This window comes from Pipistrellus hanaki, assembly GCF_964339955.1.
Source record: "Pipistrellus hanaki genome assembly, chromosome: 6".
NCBI lineage: Eukaryota > Metazoa > Chordata > Mammalia > Chiroptera > Vespertilionidae > Pipistrellus > Pipistrellus hanaki.
This window is the reverse complement of record NC_140508.1, coordinates 48,770,687-48,788,046: the sequence shown is the minus strand read 5'-3', so window position 1 is coordinate 48,788,046 and position 17,360 is coordinate 48,770,687. Positions and strand designations below refer to the sequence as shown.

Below are 17,360 nucleotides of genomic sequence, written 5' to 3'. Positions count from 1 at the left end.
AAAAAAAAAAAAAAAAAAAGGAAAGAAAAGGCATTTGGGAGAACAAGGGAAATTCCAGGGGGAAAGAATTAGAATTAGAAGACAGGTCTGGGCCCAGGATATCTCTCCTCAATCTCTGAGTTTTCATCAAATGGATGTTGAAAGAGGCCCGGAGGTTGGATATTTGCATTATATGTGTAGTAAATAAAAAGTTGCAGCAGACCAGGTAATCCTGAGGCTGTCTGCTCACATATCTTTACCTCGTGGGAAGTCACACACTGAACATTCCATCTGTACATAGAAATAAATCCAGTCTTTCTGCTTCTTTTTTAATGAGGTAAAAAAGTAAGAATAATTCTGATACCCTCTATGACCCACCTAGGCTGCTTAGAGGGTTAGGATCTGTGAGTGTTTCCCAAGCATGCTTTTCAATCAGATATTTAGGTCCTGAGTGATTTCACTCACCAATCTGATCCCACTGTTTCCTCACTCACTAACCCACCCCAAACTCTAATTCAGGATAAACAATAACTTTACTGCCATTGCTGTTCACCAGGCCCCGAGGGAAGATCTGGCAGCATTCCTATCATGAGCCTTGTTAAGGGTTTCTGACTCAGCCATAAATACTTGCCATTGGAGGGTTGCAGCTCTGGAGTGAATTGTTCATTTATACCAGAAATATCTCACTGACAATTTGTTTTAACTGTATTTACCCTTTTTGATGGGAGGGAAAATAATGGCCATATGGTTCGCGACACTTTTGGCCTCCTATGAATCAACACACCATTGGGAAGAAAGTGGAGGAAAAACATCAGCAAAATAGTGGCTGCTGAGAATAGACAAGCATTCTTCTTTCTTTAAGAGGGAGGCTTTTAGGCTGATGTTTCTCAACCAAAGATCTCAGCGAAGTTAGGAAATAGTGAATGTTAGGACTGCCAATTATCTCCCTAAAGCATCCAGTGCTGTTTGCTTTGCTTTTGTACGTTTGTGTTTTTAGCCATACTGTGCCCAGCAAGCTGTGTGGTTGCACCACGAGGTTCTATGTCCTGATGGCTCACATGGAGGCAGAGGAAGGGCTGGAAATAGGGAAAGGCAGGACTGGCTAGAGGCTGGGATGCTAGCAATGGCCCAGTCTGCTGCAGTGTTACTGAATCCTACCTGCCCCCCATGCTGTTCCTCTTATTTCTTATGGGAAAATGCCTTTTCCATGGGTGTTTTTAAATCAGCCAGGACCTTTCAAAACAGTGTGAGCTCCTTCTGTTTGGTCTCTTGCTCCTTTCACAGAGCGCCTAAACCTTTACCATTTTCTGTAGAATCGAGGAGGAGATGTGTGAGAAGCCTCTTTTGCTATAATATTTGTTCTTAGTCCCCTGTTCCTGACACAAAGGATTCGGAGACCCTTGGTCTCCAGAGTGTAGTGACTTTTTTATGTTAATGAAGGACTGGTGGCTGAAGGCCCCTAGGTAGCTGCAGGACAGGGCTGGTTGCCTGAGGAGGGACCCTCCCATTAGAGGTTTGGAACATTGAGCCCAATTCCCTGAGGGGAGAGGGGCTGGGGATGAACTAATCACCAATGGCAAATGATTTAATCAATTGTGACTGTTCTGATTAGAGAAAGCACATTCGAACCCGGCTGAGTTGTATGCCCTGGGACACAGGAGCTATCATCAGAATGCAGTCCATCCTCCTTTTCCTGAGAACAACCTTGTGGCTGAAGCAGTCTAGTCCTGGAGGCACCCACCCTTTGGAACTCAGCCCCTGTTATCTGCAATCTGGTCCCAGAGGTGCCCAGAGGCACCCGCCCTCTGTGACCCTTTCCGCCTGCATTACCTCTAACCTATAAACATTGTTCTTTGCCTACTTCCCCTGGCCTGTAATTCTTAATTTCATGTACTAATTGTCCTTCTACCCAATATAAGCAGCTGGCTTATAGGGAGGGAGGGCAGTAGAGCAGATTTTTTGTGGAAGACTTACTGGCATTATTGGAATAAATGCTCATATGTATCTCTGCTTAATTGGCTCAAGTGGTGACAGGCAGCCCAGAACCACTGGTTGTCCAGTTACAGTGCCAGTTGGGGTACTGGAAACATCAGGGGAACACCATGCAAAACATATGATTGTCTAACCACCAAGCTATATACCTGAAACCAACACGGAATAAAACCAAAAGAAAATAAGTAAATAAATAAATAAGAGAGTTATATCTCAGACCTAATAACAAAAAAAACAAAACAAAAACGTCACTTGAGTCATAAACACATGGATTTGAAATCCTGTTGAACTAATCAATACACCTACCTTGAAATGCAATGCATTAAAAGATGAATGCATGAATGAACAGATCTGACTGCAGCAGGTCAAACATTAATTACCAGAAGAGGTGGAAACAGGTAACATATTTCACGATACAGAATGCATTGAAAACTTGTATCTATGATTGGGCATTGTGAAATAAATGACCATCCTTTTTAGTGGTTTCTACTTCAGTCATTTAATTTAGAGCTTAATAAAAACAATGCTAACTTCATTCTTAGAGTTCTGTGTTCCCTTCTACAAAGTACCTCTCTACAGCCTGCACGTTAAATATAACCACTAAATTTTGGCAGATTATTCTGTTTTAAGCACGCAGGCCTTTAAATTTTTGAGCTCTTTCCCCCCTGATTAATAAAAGCAATATATCATTTAGACAGTTTGGAAAATACCAAAAAGCCTCAAGAAACAATTGCTTTTAATTCGATTCCCTGAAGACCATCACTTTAAAATTTTGGCATGCTGCTGCCTTGCAGGCTGTTTTTCCCGAGTAAGTTCCATACTTGATTGAGAACTGTTGGATTGTGAATTCTGGTTTTGAAATTTTAACTTTCTATCTATAGTCAGCAGGTTTTCATTTCCTAGGGATTCTTTACACACATCATTCCATTGCCCAAAGCCATGATATCAGAGTGGCCTATACCAGCATCTTAGACTTCACTGGAGAGCTGTGAATTCTGGGAGCCACCCAGGCCTAAAGGGTTCCTCTGAGGGTGGGGCTCAGCAACCAGGTGATTCAGATGCAAATGAAGTTGACAACCCCAGCTGCAGAGTCTTGCTGATTTGCCTACTCTTGGGAAACAAGGATTTTCTTTTTGCTGTTAGAAATGTTATACAGTTTAGAGTTTTTCTTTGGAATAAAACAATTAATCAAACGTGAAAGGGTGTGACACAGAGACCAATTTCTTTTTTGTTGCAGGTTGCAACAGTTTTTGCTTCTCAAAGAACTTGCGATGGGCAATCTCACCACAGGCTTCCTTTTATACCAACTTACACTTTAAGAGCTTTTTGCTAATAACTTATTTCTCTCATATTGTCTTATGTACCTTTTTCTCAAAAGCAACCTAGCAATATTACGTTTATCTTTACATTTCATTTGTAATACTTTGATCTTCAGTTATTTTTCATTTTGATTGCCTCAATCCGGTATATTTATTTATTTTTATAAATGGGAAAGTCATTTCTCATTCAATGATTTATTTACATTTTCTTCTAGTATCTACATAAAAATTCAGATCTCTATTTCACCCAGGTTTTTTTTTTTTTTTTTTTTTTTTTTTTTTTTTTTTACTGTAATGACTATCTAAATAGCATTTTAAAAATGTAGTTAATTTTCCCAGAATACTGTCAATGAATTTATTGATAATAACTCTTATTTTCTTGCTATGATTGCCTGCTTGATTTTACCTTAGCACATGTTATATTCAAATTATTTCAGTACAGCAAGTCCTTTTATAGACCTGGGTTATAATGTAAAATAATTTCAGGTATTTTGGTTATTTTCATAATGTGCCAAGAGCTTCAAAAAGTTAATTTCTTATTTCATGGGGAGAAAGATTAATTGTTCTTTTTGTAGCTGGAATAATGTGTTTTTGCTCTGAGTAAATTCCTTTCCCATCAAATTTGGACAAGTTTATATACTTTTATTCACCTAATAGTTTAAATGAATTTAAAGTGTAAAAGTAGTGTTCATTATTTAACTTAGGTTCTTAGTAATACCTGCAAAAGAATGAGTGGGTGTTGACTTTGAGCTCTTACCATGAAAAAAATCGCAGCTAAATACAGTGAATTCTAAAGGAAGATGTAATCTGTCAGGTGGTTAAAAATCCATGAGAAGTGTGATTTCTCCAGTTACTGTGGGATTCCAGAGAGCCGGAATCACAGGGCCAGCATGGGGCTCTAATTTCCAGAGCCAGAAAGTCGTGCTGTCTCTGCCTTGGCTTATACCCATCTCTCATGTTTGCTGTCCCCAAAAAAGGTAGCAATGAGGACAGTCCCTGGGTTCCAGTTCCATCCATTCCCACAACAGCACAAATGGGTTTTCTTCTCCTGGGAGGGAGCTCTGTGAGAGGCAGTGGGTGAGGTGTGCTGTGGGCAGGAGGCAGTTTACAGCTGAAACACGCTCTGAGCTCACTGGGGTCATACTGCAGAGGTGATGTCTCTCTAGTAGTTTACTACTCTTGGATATTGTCTCATTCGATTCTCACCATAATTCTGTGATTTAATCAGAGGTGTCATCACTGTCACCAGTGGACTGATGAAGAAAGGCATGCAGAGAAGGTTAAGGATTTGCTGGAAGTCAAAAAATGGGATAGTGAGCCTAGCTGGCGTGGCTCAGTGTTTAAGCTTCCACCTTTGAACCAGGAGGTCACAGTTCAATTCTGGTCAAGGGCTCATGCCTGGGTTGCAGGCTCAATCCCCTGTGGGGAGGGGGCGGGGGGAGGGTATGCAGGAAGCAGCAGATCAATGATTCTCTCTTATTAATACTTTCTTTCTCTCTGCCCACCCTCCCTTTCTTTCTAGTTTGTACCTTTCAAACTAGATAGTGAAAGAACCAGGGTGGGAATTTCAGATTCCATGGAAGCAGTGAGTTGAAGTAACACATATTTGCTGATTAGTTTTTACCATTAATCCCAGTTGAGTAGAAAATGGTTTTAAACAAAATTCTACATATAAACATCAAAGTTACATACTAGTACTGTTGTGTGTTGAATGTACTTAATACATTATACTTAAGTAATCTTTATTTGTATATTATTTTGATGTTTTTTTTTTCTTAAAAGACTTTACATTTGCTATCAGGAGCTCATTAGAATGAAGGGATATCTGTCTCGGACATACACTCTTTCTATCCTTATTCTTAAGGTGTCAAATCCAATCTTAGAGATCAAGGAACTAGAGAAATTTTGTCATGAGTCCAAAATACTTAAGAGACTGAATGGAAATTTATCTTTTTCCCTTATCTCATCCTATTTTTTTCCTCTCTTGGATTTGTTGTTTGTTTTCAATTGTGCCTCTATGATGATGGATGTATCTTTTCTCATTTTTCTATCTTCCTTTTTGCTAGCTTTGGCTGAATTCCTAATTCCCATTATAATTTTTTTTTTCCCCTAGGTAAAAACGACAACCAACCTGTCTTCTGGATAATTGTAGGGACAGCTTTATTGTCGGTGTTTGTTCTCCTAATTCCCACTGTCATTGTCCTTCTGTACATCAGGTGAGCATTGCGCCTCCTTCTGAATCTTGTTTACCCTGAGGGATTCCGATGTTTGAGGATCTCACAATTAATCACTCAGCATTGGCCAAGCTGTCTTAGCACTTGCGTATGTTTTTCTGAATGCTTTTCATACACAAAGAAGAGGAAAGGACTGTGGTAATAGAGGAGGGAAAGGGGAGTCCTTCACTTAAAAATTAGTAGGAGCTGGCCATCTGCCCCATATTAACAAAGCTTTCATATGCCCGATGCATCCTCTCTGTCTCCTACTCCATTGATCTTCCTTCTCTTTTAGGAAAAAAAGCTGTTGAGTGAAGGTGTGTATGTGTGTGTATGAGAGAGAGAGAGAGAGGGAGAGAGAGAGATTTTGAGAAGTGGAAGGTGAAAGCACTGGATCAAACAGTAATAAAGCTTTTACTTATTCATCAGCTATTTCTTTCTCTTTTTAAAAATATATTTTTAATTGATTTTTTACAGAGAGGAAGGGAGAGAGATAGAGAGCCAGAAACATCGATGAGAGAGAAACATCGACCAGCTGCCTCTTGCACACCCACTACCAGGGATGTGCCCACAACCAATGTACATGCCCCTGACTGGAATCGAACCTGGGACCTTTCAGTCCACATACCGACGCTCTACCACTGAGCCAAACCGGTTTCGGCTCATCAGCTATTTCTTTTGGCAGTGGTGAATGAGATGTGATGAAGCACATATTCTAATAAGCAAACAACATTATTTAAATGCCTGTCTATTCTCTGAAACAAAAATTTAGTTGTTCTTATTAAAAATTATCAAGGAAGAAAGAGGTTGGGAGAGGCGATCTTAGAGAGAGCAGGTGGCCACCGGCTTTTTAATGTCCTACCTTTCATGTCCATGGCACACTTGAAAATTTCTAGGATATCCTTGGTGGACCCTTTCTTCTTTTCCTAGCTCTCCATGTTCATCCACTGCCATGTCTGAGTGTCTGTTGCAGTCTTAGCTGTGATCACATAGGGGTGGATATACTGTGTTCCAACTAAGGTTACCTTCCTAAGGGAGGAGGAGACCAAGCATTAGGTGTCTACATTTGGCATGTCTAGCACAGCATAGACAGACACTTTATATATGTTCATTGGGTGGATGAATCCATCCATTCCCATTCTTCTCTCCTCCGAATATTGCCAGAAGATGCATGGCAATATTACACACACATGCATGGCTTATTGATTGGATTTCCAGAGGATTTCTCTATCTCATCTCCATTTCTCTCCTCCCCCCCAACACACACACCTCTTTGGAAGCTCTTATCACTATTCCCCTGATTTTATTCACACTCTGCAATCTACTCACAAGGTTTCCTCTCTTTTTAATGCTCCTGGGTTTTCCTGGTTCCTTTCCTGAAAGCTAAGGATGGCCATGCCAACATCCTGTTTAAAACCTCCTGTTACCATTCCCCTGTCACTAGAATAAAGGCGAAACTCAATGAGCCCTGTCGTTCTGACTCCAGCCTAATTTCCATTCATATTTTCTCCTTTTCTTACTCCCCCAGTATTGACAAATTTTGTTAAAACTGCAACTTTTCTGCGAGCACACTTGGCTCTCTTTCCATTGTCAAAGCACCAAGTGCTGTTTCCTCAATATTTAGCCTTAATCCTGTGGGACACCTGTCCCCTTTGGAGTTCTGTCCTGCCTTTTCCTCCCTGCCCAGAGACGTGGTCTCACTCTCCAGAATCCCACGTGCTTCTCATCTGCTATACCTCGCAGCCTGCTCACTAATTTAATCACATTCACACTTGTCTTTCCTTCGATTCATGATGGCAGCATGTTTTATTCATTTTTTAGTTTGATAGCTGTTGGTGCTAATCTTTCCAATTAATGGATGGTCAATAAGCATTTGTCTAATTAAATTGAAACACAGTACTGTCGTTTTTCCTTTCTCTCTGTCACTCGGATGCCCTCAAAGCTTTTTCTGATCAGAAAACGGCCAGTTGGGGTAAGGAGCCCAGGATGGGATGTTAGTGACATTGAGGATTCTAGGCTCCACGTTGGTGGATAAAAAATGCACCGAGGAGAACTGTGGTCGCAGGAACACTCGGGGGCCCAGACAGAATGAGTGACAGCAGGTCTCTGGAGGGCCCCAGATGCTGGTCATGAAGGATTGAGTTTCATGAAAATGCATCACTTTTACAGGAATAGCTAAATTGAACCATAGACTATATTGTCCCCCTTGGTTCAAAGTCATACAAAGATTCCTGGGCTGGGTTCATCATCGGGCGAACACAAAGGGAAAAGCACTTGTTTTCCACCTTGTCACTATATCAGCATGTGTTGTCACTGTGGACATGTTTGGAAAAATGATGCCAGGGCCAAACAGTGACCTTCTGAACTCTGTCCTTGTGACTCTTTAAAAACACTCTTGTCTCTTCAAACCTATTGACTTGGATAGAAGGCAAAGTAAATCACAGTGTGCCTAGAAGAAACTGGGTTCTCCCTGCACACCTAGCCCCTAGGGACAGGAGTCCAGAGGCTCTCCAAGCATTTTCTCTGCGTCCAGTTAGATCAGAATAGTAACACTGTCAAGTCATCGTGGCTGGCAGAAGTGCCTAGCCCCAGTAAGCATGACAATCTACATGTGGACTCCAGTATTTGTAAGAAGAATTTTAATATTTCATGAGCAAAAATAGACACTTATTTTCACATTTATTGTCAACGTTGATGTTCACTACAAGTAGAGTGTCTGGTCTGCCTGGGATTCTCCAGGTTTCAGCACTAAAATCTCTCACCTCTGGAAAACTTTAGAATCCACAAACTAGAATGGCTGGCCAACGTAGAATACAGTACAATGTATTTACTGTCTTTATTTTGCAGATGAGAGGACTGAACTTTAGAGATGCAAATAACCAGTAAATTGCAAAGCACAAGCCAACACAGATCATCTGACTCTAAGCTTCATGCTGTCTTCTCTTCATCACATTGTATAGTCTAGTTTTACATAAAAAATGTATGTGTATTTGGCCCTATTTGGAACACTTAACTCTATATTATGATATACAAGCCTCATAAACCATCATGTAACAAAAGAGCAAAGATCATAGGTCATGTCTCAGTTTCCTCATTTGCAAAAAGTAGATAGTAACACATAAAGCATAGATTTTTTTAAGCAGCAAATAATTTACACAAAGCACCTAGAAACATGTTTGCATGTAGTACACTTACATGTAAAATAAGTAAATAAATTGTTTCAGTAATACATGAGCAAATAAGTAAAAGCATGTAGAATAGGTACGTTTGTGATTAGGTTGAGATGGTGGAGGATTTCATAGCGACTAGAAGACACCATCAGGGTAAACATCCTCCATCTGAACACCTTTCCTGGGAGAGAAACTATCTTGCTAGTTTTTTACAAATTCCATGAAGGAATGCTAAACTCATCTTTAAAAAAAACAACAAAAAACAACTCTACATTCCCTCCCCCCACCCCCAGCCAATCTTCTTTGTTGTTCAATAAAAATCTTCTTTAGGGAGATGAAAATGGTTCTCATCTCCCCGTGAAACCATTCTTCACACTTGTATGTAGTTATCTGAGCTAATGTGTTCAATTACAGGAGTTTCTTCTTCCTTTCCTGAATTTTCTTTTCAAAGATTTCTCTTGAAGTTAGGTTTTTATAGGTTTAATTGGAACCTGGAGAATTTATTTGAAAGCATAGCTCCGGACTGCCCCGTCGACTGCAACCCATGGCCCTAGAGCAGAACAACATAGTAGTTAGGAGGGAGGGCTCTAATCTGATGCTACCAATAACCAACCATGTGATCTGGGGCAAGTTAGTCTTCTCTTTGCCTCAGTCCCCTAACCTGGTAAATAAGAGAGGTTTTTATAAAAACAAAATTTAAAAAAACGTAACCTATACAGGTGGTTTAGAAAACACGATTTTATAAAGCTTAATTCTATTATCATTGACATTCAAGAAGTTATTCCATTAGCAATTAAAAGGAAGTTTTAATTGTGGGAAATCAAATCTGAAATAATTTGGAAAAGGCCATAAGCTATTTATATAATAACCCACTATGAACCACTCTTTACTAAACTCACTGGGATTAATGACTAGTGCCCACCGGCTGGATATTCATTTAGTTGCTTCTACCATCTGGAAACACATTGGAGAAGGTGGGAAAATGAAAAAAACATTTGAGTAAGTATATATAAAGTAACTGTGGGTAGCTACTTCAACATATTTAGTAAGGGCATGTAAGTTAGGGCACAGGCGATAGAGGATTTGAGATAACATTAGTTTGGAGTGTAATTCTTAATACCTCTATTGAATATGTATTTCCAGGAAGAGATGCAGACAGAAAAGTATCCAAGATAAAGAATTCCAGGCCACACAGAATAAGGTAAGTTTTCTCAGAGTTGTCATTCCCGCCTCTTTTCTTGAGCATCATAAAAGTTTTGTAAACTCAGTTCATTTGGCAATTAGCAATCTTCTTCTTTATTCTTATTTCAACAAACTGGCCACGCATTGCCTGTAATTTAAGTGTCAGTTATTTGATGAAATAGTTATTTTTGGAACTCTTCTCCTATTTTTAATACCCTTCAAAAACAATTTTACATTAATATTGATAAAAGAGCAATCACACCAACATAATAATCAATACTGCATATTTCCAAAATCTGTATTGGTTTCTGAGGGCTCCCATAACCAAATTCCCACAAAGTGGGTGATTTAGAACAACAGAAACCCATTCTCTTGCTCTTCTAAGGTTGAAGTCCAAAATCAAGGTCCCAGTAGGATCAGTTTCTCCTTGGGGTGAGAATCTGTTCCATGCTTCTCTCCTAGTTTCCGCTGGCTTCTAGCACTCCTTGGCATTCTGTGGGTTGTGGCCCCGTCACTCCAGACTCTGCCTCTGTCTTCACATGGCATTCTTCCCTGTGTCTGTGTTTCTATAACAAACCTATTTTCACATAAGGTCACATCATGAAGGTCTTGGAAGAACATAAAATGGGGGGGGGGGGCACTATCTGACCCAGTACAATTATGTTTTTATGCCATAAAGTTATTGTGAGGATTAAATTAACCTACATAAATGGCCTGACCTTTTGCTTAATTGATTAATTAATGGATGTTCAGATTATAAAGCTAAAGAGCCTTCCAAGGGGCTGCAGATGTCTGATGAAGTGTAACCATTTCCTCCTCATTTGCACGTGGCCACTTTTGTTTACTGGAAAGAGTAGAAAATTCCATCTGTGTTTGCAGATAAGAGGGATGCTCATGTCTCCACAATGGATCAAATATTCTCTTTAACACATATTATTCTGTCTAGGAAATTTTACAATAAAACATTTCCCCAAGTTTAATTACATCCATTTCTCTTCGACTTAATTACTTATCATTAAATTCTACCCAGTCAAAAGGCCAAGTACTAAAATGTTTCTGACAATTCAATATGTGTGCTTAAGACTTCTCAATAATCTATCAGTTTAAATTTTTCTTCAATTAAGTAGTTACTATTTGCAAAAATACTCTTTTTTTTCTGAATAATTCCTGGCTTACTTTTTTGGCACCAACCACAAAGACTCAAGAAGTCTTGTCTTGTTTTACCTGCCACTCCTGCACTAGCTAATCAGTGGTCTGTTTTATACAATTTTTGGATTTGTTCTTTGTCCTTAGCTGTTGCCCACTCAAGCCAAAACAAAGCCACAATTGTTGCTGTGAACTTCTGAGGCAGGAAGGAGCTTTGCAACTTCCTACACTATGTATTCAGCTTTTTAAGGCTTTTATAGAATAATAGTATTTTGAATGGTGATTATAAAGTTAGATTTTAAGCTGATATTAAGATGAAGTTAGACTTACTTGACCTTTTTTTTTTTTTTTTTAATCAACAAGCTATATAAGTAACAATGACACTTAAACATGCTTTCTCCTTGAAAACACCAAAGTCACTCAAATGATAACGTAACATTATTTTGAAAGTTAATATCAGTTTATTTCATTAATTTATTGTGTTCAGTTGTTTATTTCTAAGCCAGGACACCATGTATTATCCTTTAAAACATGGAAGCATAGAATAGACTGATGAATCTCAGAGGGAAAGGGGTAGGGAGGCTTGGTAAGAGATTAACCAAAGAACCCAAATGCATATATGCATGATCCATAGATACAGGCAAAGGTTATTGACTAAGACTTAACAGTGTGCTAAAGGCCTGGGTGGGGGTAGGAGTGGGGGGAGGAAGGAGATCAATAAGGAGAATAAGGGGACGTCTGTAATACTTTCAATAATAAAGATAAATTTTAAAAAAAGTATGGCCTCTGATGACATTCATTCAACAGAAATTAATTAATGGGTCCCACAATGGGAAAATACTATACTAGACTTTCCATATAAAAATGAGAATTGTTCTCATCAAAAACCCTGACATTGGGAAAGGGAGTTTTGCATCTAAAGAGGAGTTTCATAAACCCAGTGTAGCAAGGAATGATGTAGACTAGGCCTCTATTGCATCTTACTCAGGTCCCTGCAAGTCAAGAATATGAATTCTCACAGAAGTTCAATATAATAAAGAGGATGTTTTATGAAATTACTGATAATTGTAATAGAAAGTTGACCTCTATTGTAGTTGAATGGAGAAGATATTTGTTTTCGTTGTCTTTGTTAGCTGCTGAAATACAGTGAATTATTGACACCCTCTCTGCCTGTCTTTCTAGGCATCCAACAACTACAGAAGTTCCTTCTCTGTCAGCCAACCATCAGATGGTGCAGGAGAGGACATTTATGTCAACTACCCAACCTTTTCTCGGAGACCGAAGACTAGAGCCTAAGCGTTTTCCTTGATCTGCACAAATTTATGATCATTATACAATTTCTTCCCACTATTCAGTATCTACTGTGGATGCCAGTTGACTGAATATATTTTACTTTTTTCAATCCAAACATCACCCTATTTAATTCCCCAACAAAAAATGGGAAAAGGATTCTCAGTGCTACATTTACATATAAAATCATCACCTAATAAGCAACAGAAGCCCATGTACCAATTTCTAAAAACAGATATAAGATACATGCACAATTTGGGGTGTATTAACAAAACAGAATATGACAAATTGTTAAAGGCAATCTTCTATCTATGGGTCTCATCACCTCTTACCTGCAGGGGCAGCTGTGATGGCTTGGAAGCCATCAGAGCCTCTTCTGCTTCCTCCTCCCAGGACTGTGCTCAGGGCACAGAAGTGTCTGTCTGCCTTGCCTCCAAGCTACAGTGCAAGGCTGGTGCCCCAACTGCTGCTGGCCTGGACATGAAACCACTGGATTCACCTGCTCTATTCTCCCTGGTGTTGGTGATCTACATCACCTAGAGAACATTCTTAACAGAAATGTTTCAGTCAACCCGACTCTAATTAGCTTAGACATGAAAGACAACTTACTGACTCATGTAATGGAGCCATCCAGGGAGGTCAAGCTTCAGGCAAAGGTTATTGACTAAGACTTAAAATGTCGTGTCTGAAATCAACTGTGGGCGCACACCAGCTTCTAGATCCCCTTCCATGGCATTGGATCCACTTCACTGGTGTTGGCTTAACTCATTTAAGCTTTCCTCTTGTGCTTCCAAGATGGCTGTCCACAACTCTTGGAAAATTCATAATCTTTGTTTTTGTCTGGTAGAGAGTTTATTTATATGATAGAGTTCAGGATTTTTTATCAGGAATTTTGAACTCTCCTCAGTCCTGCGTACATTTCTCTGACCTCCCTACTATTCCTATTCCACTCTCAGCTGTTATCTGGTGAAATTCCGTTCATTCCCCCCACTTCCCCCGAACATCTTAACAAAGCACTTTCATTGTATTTTCTTTCATGTTATTCATAGTTTGCTAGAATTTTAAAATACTGCCATATGTTACAAATACACACACACACACACACACACACATATACATATATATTGTGTGAGTGTACAAACACACACACACACACACACACACACAATTTGTTGTACCTGCTATTCTTGTTGTTATTAAGGAAAGAGATAAAAACAAATACACCAAATAAAAGGTCAAAATTGAATTAAATTATATTTTAAATCTTTTTTGCAAGGTGCTACTTAGGAAGCAAGATGCTTCCTAAGATTCTTCTTTACATATATAATTTATATTGATATATAATACATTAAAAAAAAATCTATTTCCTTTGAATGCCACTATTTTAATATTTACATTAAAGTAACCAATTAAAGGAAATTGCTGTTTGATGAGAGGTTTATTAAATGTTGTTATAGAATGCATAGTTTTGTCAGGGAAAGGATGCATCTAATTAACCTACCATGATTCAGTGTTGATTATATTGTCATCAGAGTGACCGTGAAACATCATTGAAAGGCCTCTATGCATGCTGAGCAAATGGCATAGAAATGTCCTCAACTTGTCATCATGCTTATGGGTGGGAGACAGGTGGATGGGGCTCTCATTTTTAGTTAATTACTATTAGAGTCATAGAATATTTTAAGTAATTCAGTTTATTAGTAAAAAACATATACGTTTAAAAAATGTCAACTTACAAGATAGAGTAAACTAAAAGTAATTTTAGCAAGTTTAGTTATTATGTCGGTTTATCTAGCACTGTATTAAAGAAAAACCTAGAGCTGCATTGCAGTAATATTCCAAATGGGTAGAGTCCACATTGTAATTAGGAAGCTCTGTAATCACCATATGTCTCCTGATTTATCACAATGTGCTGTATTCTTATTTTTTTAAAATATATTTTTATTGATTTCAGAGAGAAAGGGAAAGGGAAAGAGAGTTAGAAACAACAATGATGAGAGTGAATCATTGATTGACTGCCTCCTTTACACCTCACACTGGGGATGGAGCCTGCAATCCTGGGCATGTGCCCTGACTTGGAATCAAATCCTGACTTGCTGGCTCATAGGTCGACCCTCAACTATTGAGCCACACTGTCTGGGCAAAGTGTGCTATATTCTTGTACTGCTTAATTAAAGATTGTAGAATTAAGATGCTTATAAAGTATAGGTGAAGATGTTAACTTATGAACATGAAGTTTAGCTTCTTTCCACGAAAGTGATAAGAAAATATCTTTGAAAACTATAAAATGATATAAACATGTAACACCATTATTTTATTACTAGAGGCCCAGTGCACAAAATTCGTGCATGCGGGGTGTGTGTCCCTCAATCCAGCCTGCATCCTCTCCCCTCAAGAGATGTCCAATTGCCCATTGGATTGGACCTAAATGGGCAGTCAGACATCCCTCTCACAATCCAGGACTGCTGGCTCCCAACCACTTGCCTGCCTGCCTGCCTTATTTCCCCTAAATGCTTCTGCCTGCCAGCCTGATTTATGCCTAACTGGTCCCCTGGTGGCCCAATTGCCCCTAACTGCCCTCCCCTGTCAGCCTGGTCACCCCTAATTACCTTTCCCTGCCAGCCTGATTATCCCTAACTGCTCTCCCCTGCAGGCCTGGTCCTTCCCAACTGCCCTCTTCTGCTGGCCCAGTCACCATTAACTGACCTCCCTTGCCGGCCTAGTTGCCCCTATCTGCTCTCCATGCTGGTCTAGTTCCCCCCAACTGCTGGCCCGGTACCCCAAAACTACCCTCTCCTGCTGGCATCTTGTGGTGGCCATCTTGTGTCCACATGAGGGCAACCATCTTTGACCACATGGGGGCAGCCATCTTGTGTGTTAGAGTGATGGCCAATTTGCATATTACTCTTTTATTGGATAGGATCATCATTAGTTTGGCCATTATTAGAAGTAGTTAGAAGTAGTGTCTAGAAAGTGTTGACCTTTACATTCATAAGTTAGTATATTTTTTCATTGGTTTGTTCATTGGAATTATCCTAAGCCAAGTCTCTAGGCTTTCATACATTTGTCTAAAAAATAAAAAAAGTTTAAAAATAACCCTACTTTTCTATTACTAGTGTTAGATAGTCACAGGCATACCTGGAACTTCTAGAATAACTGAGGAGCTTGCTCAGGAAATTTTATAAGTGTTCAAGGTTGGTTTACATATTATGTTTTTCACAGTTTAAAGTACTAACTCTGTTGTAAGGTGTAAGAAAATATCTAAATCGAGTATGGGTGATAAATGTCTGCAATATTTCCTACTTATTGCCTATTTTCCATGTTTGAATGATGTTATATAGTTACCCTTTTTTAGGACATTTTTCCAGATTTATGGGTAATTTCAGGCTTTGGGATTTTGCATGCAAATGCTTACCTCAACATACTACACTGTCTTATGTTGTTTGAATGAATAAAATGCAGTGCCCATGATCATTAGTTTCATTTGTCACCAAAGAATATTAGGCAAGGATTTCTACAGAATAACATTAACAGGAAGCATTAAATGCAGAGCAATGCAAACCAGTAAGTTCTTGATGCAGCACTCAGTGCATTTTATAAGAGGGTGCAGTTCAGAGTCAGAATGCTGTATGGGATTTCCTACAAAAAATTATTCTGTGTCTTTCCTATTTCCATCCATCAAAACAACACATTTCACTTCTTCTGATTGTTTTATTTCTCTACTTCTCTGAAGAGTATGCTTATATTACTATTTTTTTTATGTTACCAGATTCCCCCCCCTCCCCCCCCTGCCAATTTTAGGGCATTCTTTATTGATTTTTTGATGTCTTATTCTCATAAGCTCATGATATGTGAATGAATACCTTTCTCAAATGACCATCATTCAAAAATATTTGTCTTGAAGTTTGATTGTTTCCATAGTATTTGGTGTTTTTATTTTTTATTTTTATGACTTTGTCAACACTCTGCTCAGTTAAATCACATAGTAAAAATAACCACCTTCTCTCCTACAGAACTTGGTTCCCCACCCAGCATGATTAATTTTCTTTTCAGCTGACTGTTTTTGTATTTACCATAAACTTAGGTCCGACTCAAGCATGTCAAACTTGGGGCCCGTGGGCCGCAGGCCACATGACTCATTTATTTGGCCTGTGTTAGCTTTTGAGTTTGATATGCTTGGTCTACATGATCTCTGGAGCTTCTGGTGCAACAGATATTCCAACACTCACCTTCCCAGAAAAGTTACTCTCTAGATCCTTAACGTGGGCCCAGAAGCTGTGGTTCTTTCCACAGAGCTTTCATCTTGATATCTCCCTTTATCCAGAAAAAAGAAGACAGGGTAACATAAGACTTGGAATCAATTCTAGAAAACATCCAGGTATAAAAGAACACAAAGTCCCAGGCTGCAGGTGTGTAACCAGTGCCCAGAGTGGTGGAGCGGATGAACACAAGCCTGTTATATCTGGGTTGTGGCTATGTAAGTTGGCTGTATTGGTTTTAAGCACTGGAGGCTGACACAATGTTATGAAATAAGCAGTTAATTGATTTGAGCAATGTGAGTTGTTTGGAAGCAAGTCCAGGTGATGGGCAGAAGCAGCTAGGAAAACAAGGAGAGGCGGGCAAAAAAGCACAGCTACAACTCTGACTCCGATTTCGGCTGGACCGGTGCCCATCAATCTGAATGACATTCTCTACAGCGCAGAATTGGGCTACCTTAGGACAAAAGTTTGCAAATATTCAGCGGAGTATAATATATGTACAACAGGTCTCTATGACTCAAGTGCTTATTTTGTCTTATGTGAAGGTTTGTGTCAAAAGAGGACATTTTTTAAAAAGAGGTTTAAAAAATTATACCATACAAATAGCAAGAGATAATTTTGGAATCATGTTAGATTATGTTGTAGAATAATTTTTTTATGATAAAAAAGCAAGGTCTGAGAGAGAGAGAGAGAGAGAGAGAGAGAGAGAGAGAGAGAGAGAGAGAGAGAGAGAAGATAAGATTGGAGGAGGAAAAGGAGGAGGAAGAGGCGTGAAGAAATTCAGAAACAGCTTTGAGAAAGGACTGGAAG

General features: G+C 39.1%; 1 protein-coding gene across 2 annotated transcripts in view; it reads left to right on the top strand.

Moving 5' to 3' along the window:
- CD226 (CD226 molecule) overlaps nucleotides 1–13,561 on the top strand; it is a 57,783-nt gene extending 44,222 nt beyond the window's left edge. Inside the window, exons 5-7 of one of the 2 annotated variants that reach the window (XM_084887972.1) lie at nucleotides 5,404–5,506; nucleotides 9,817–9,874; nucleotides 12,184–13,561. In XM_084887972.1, coding sequence (XP_084744098.1) covers nucleotides 5,404–5,506; nucleotides 9,817–9,874; nucleotides 12,184–12,297 — 275 coding nt within the window. In that variant the 3' untranslated portion in view covers nucleotides 12,298–13,561. Of the gene's footprint in view, nucleotides 1–5,403; nucleotides 5,507–9,816; nucleotides 10,016–12,183 lie in introns of those variants that run through there. The other variant, XM_084887971.1, reaches the window with a different exon arrangement.
- Nucleotides 13,562–17,360: the final 3,799 nt, after the last annotated feature.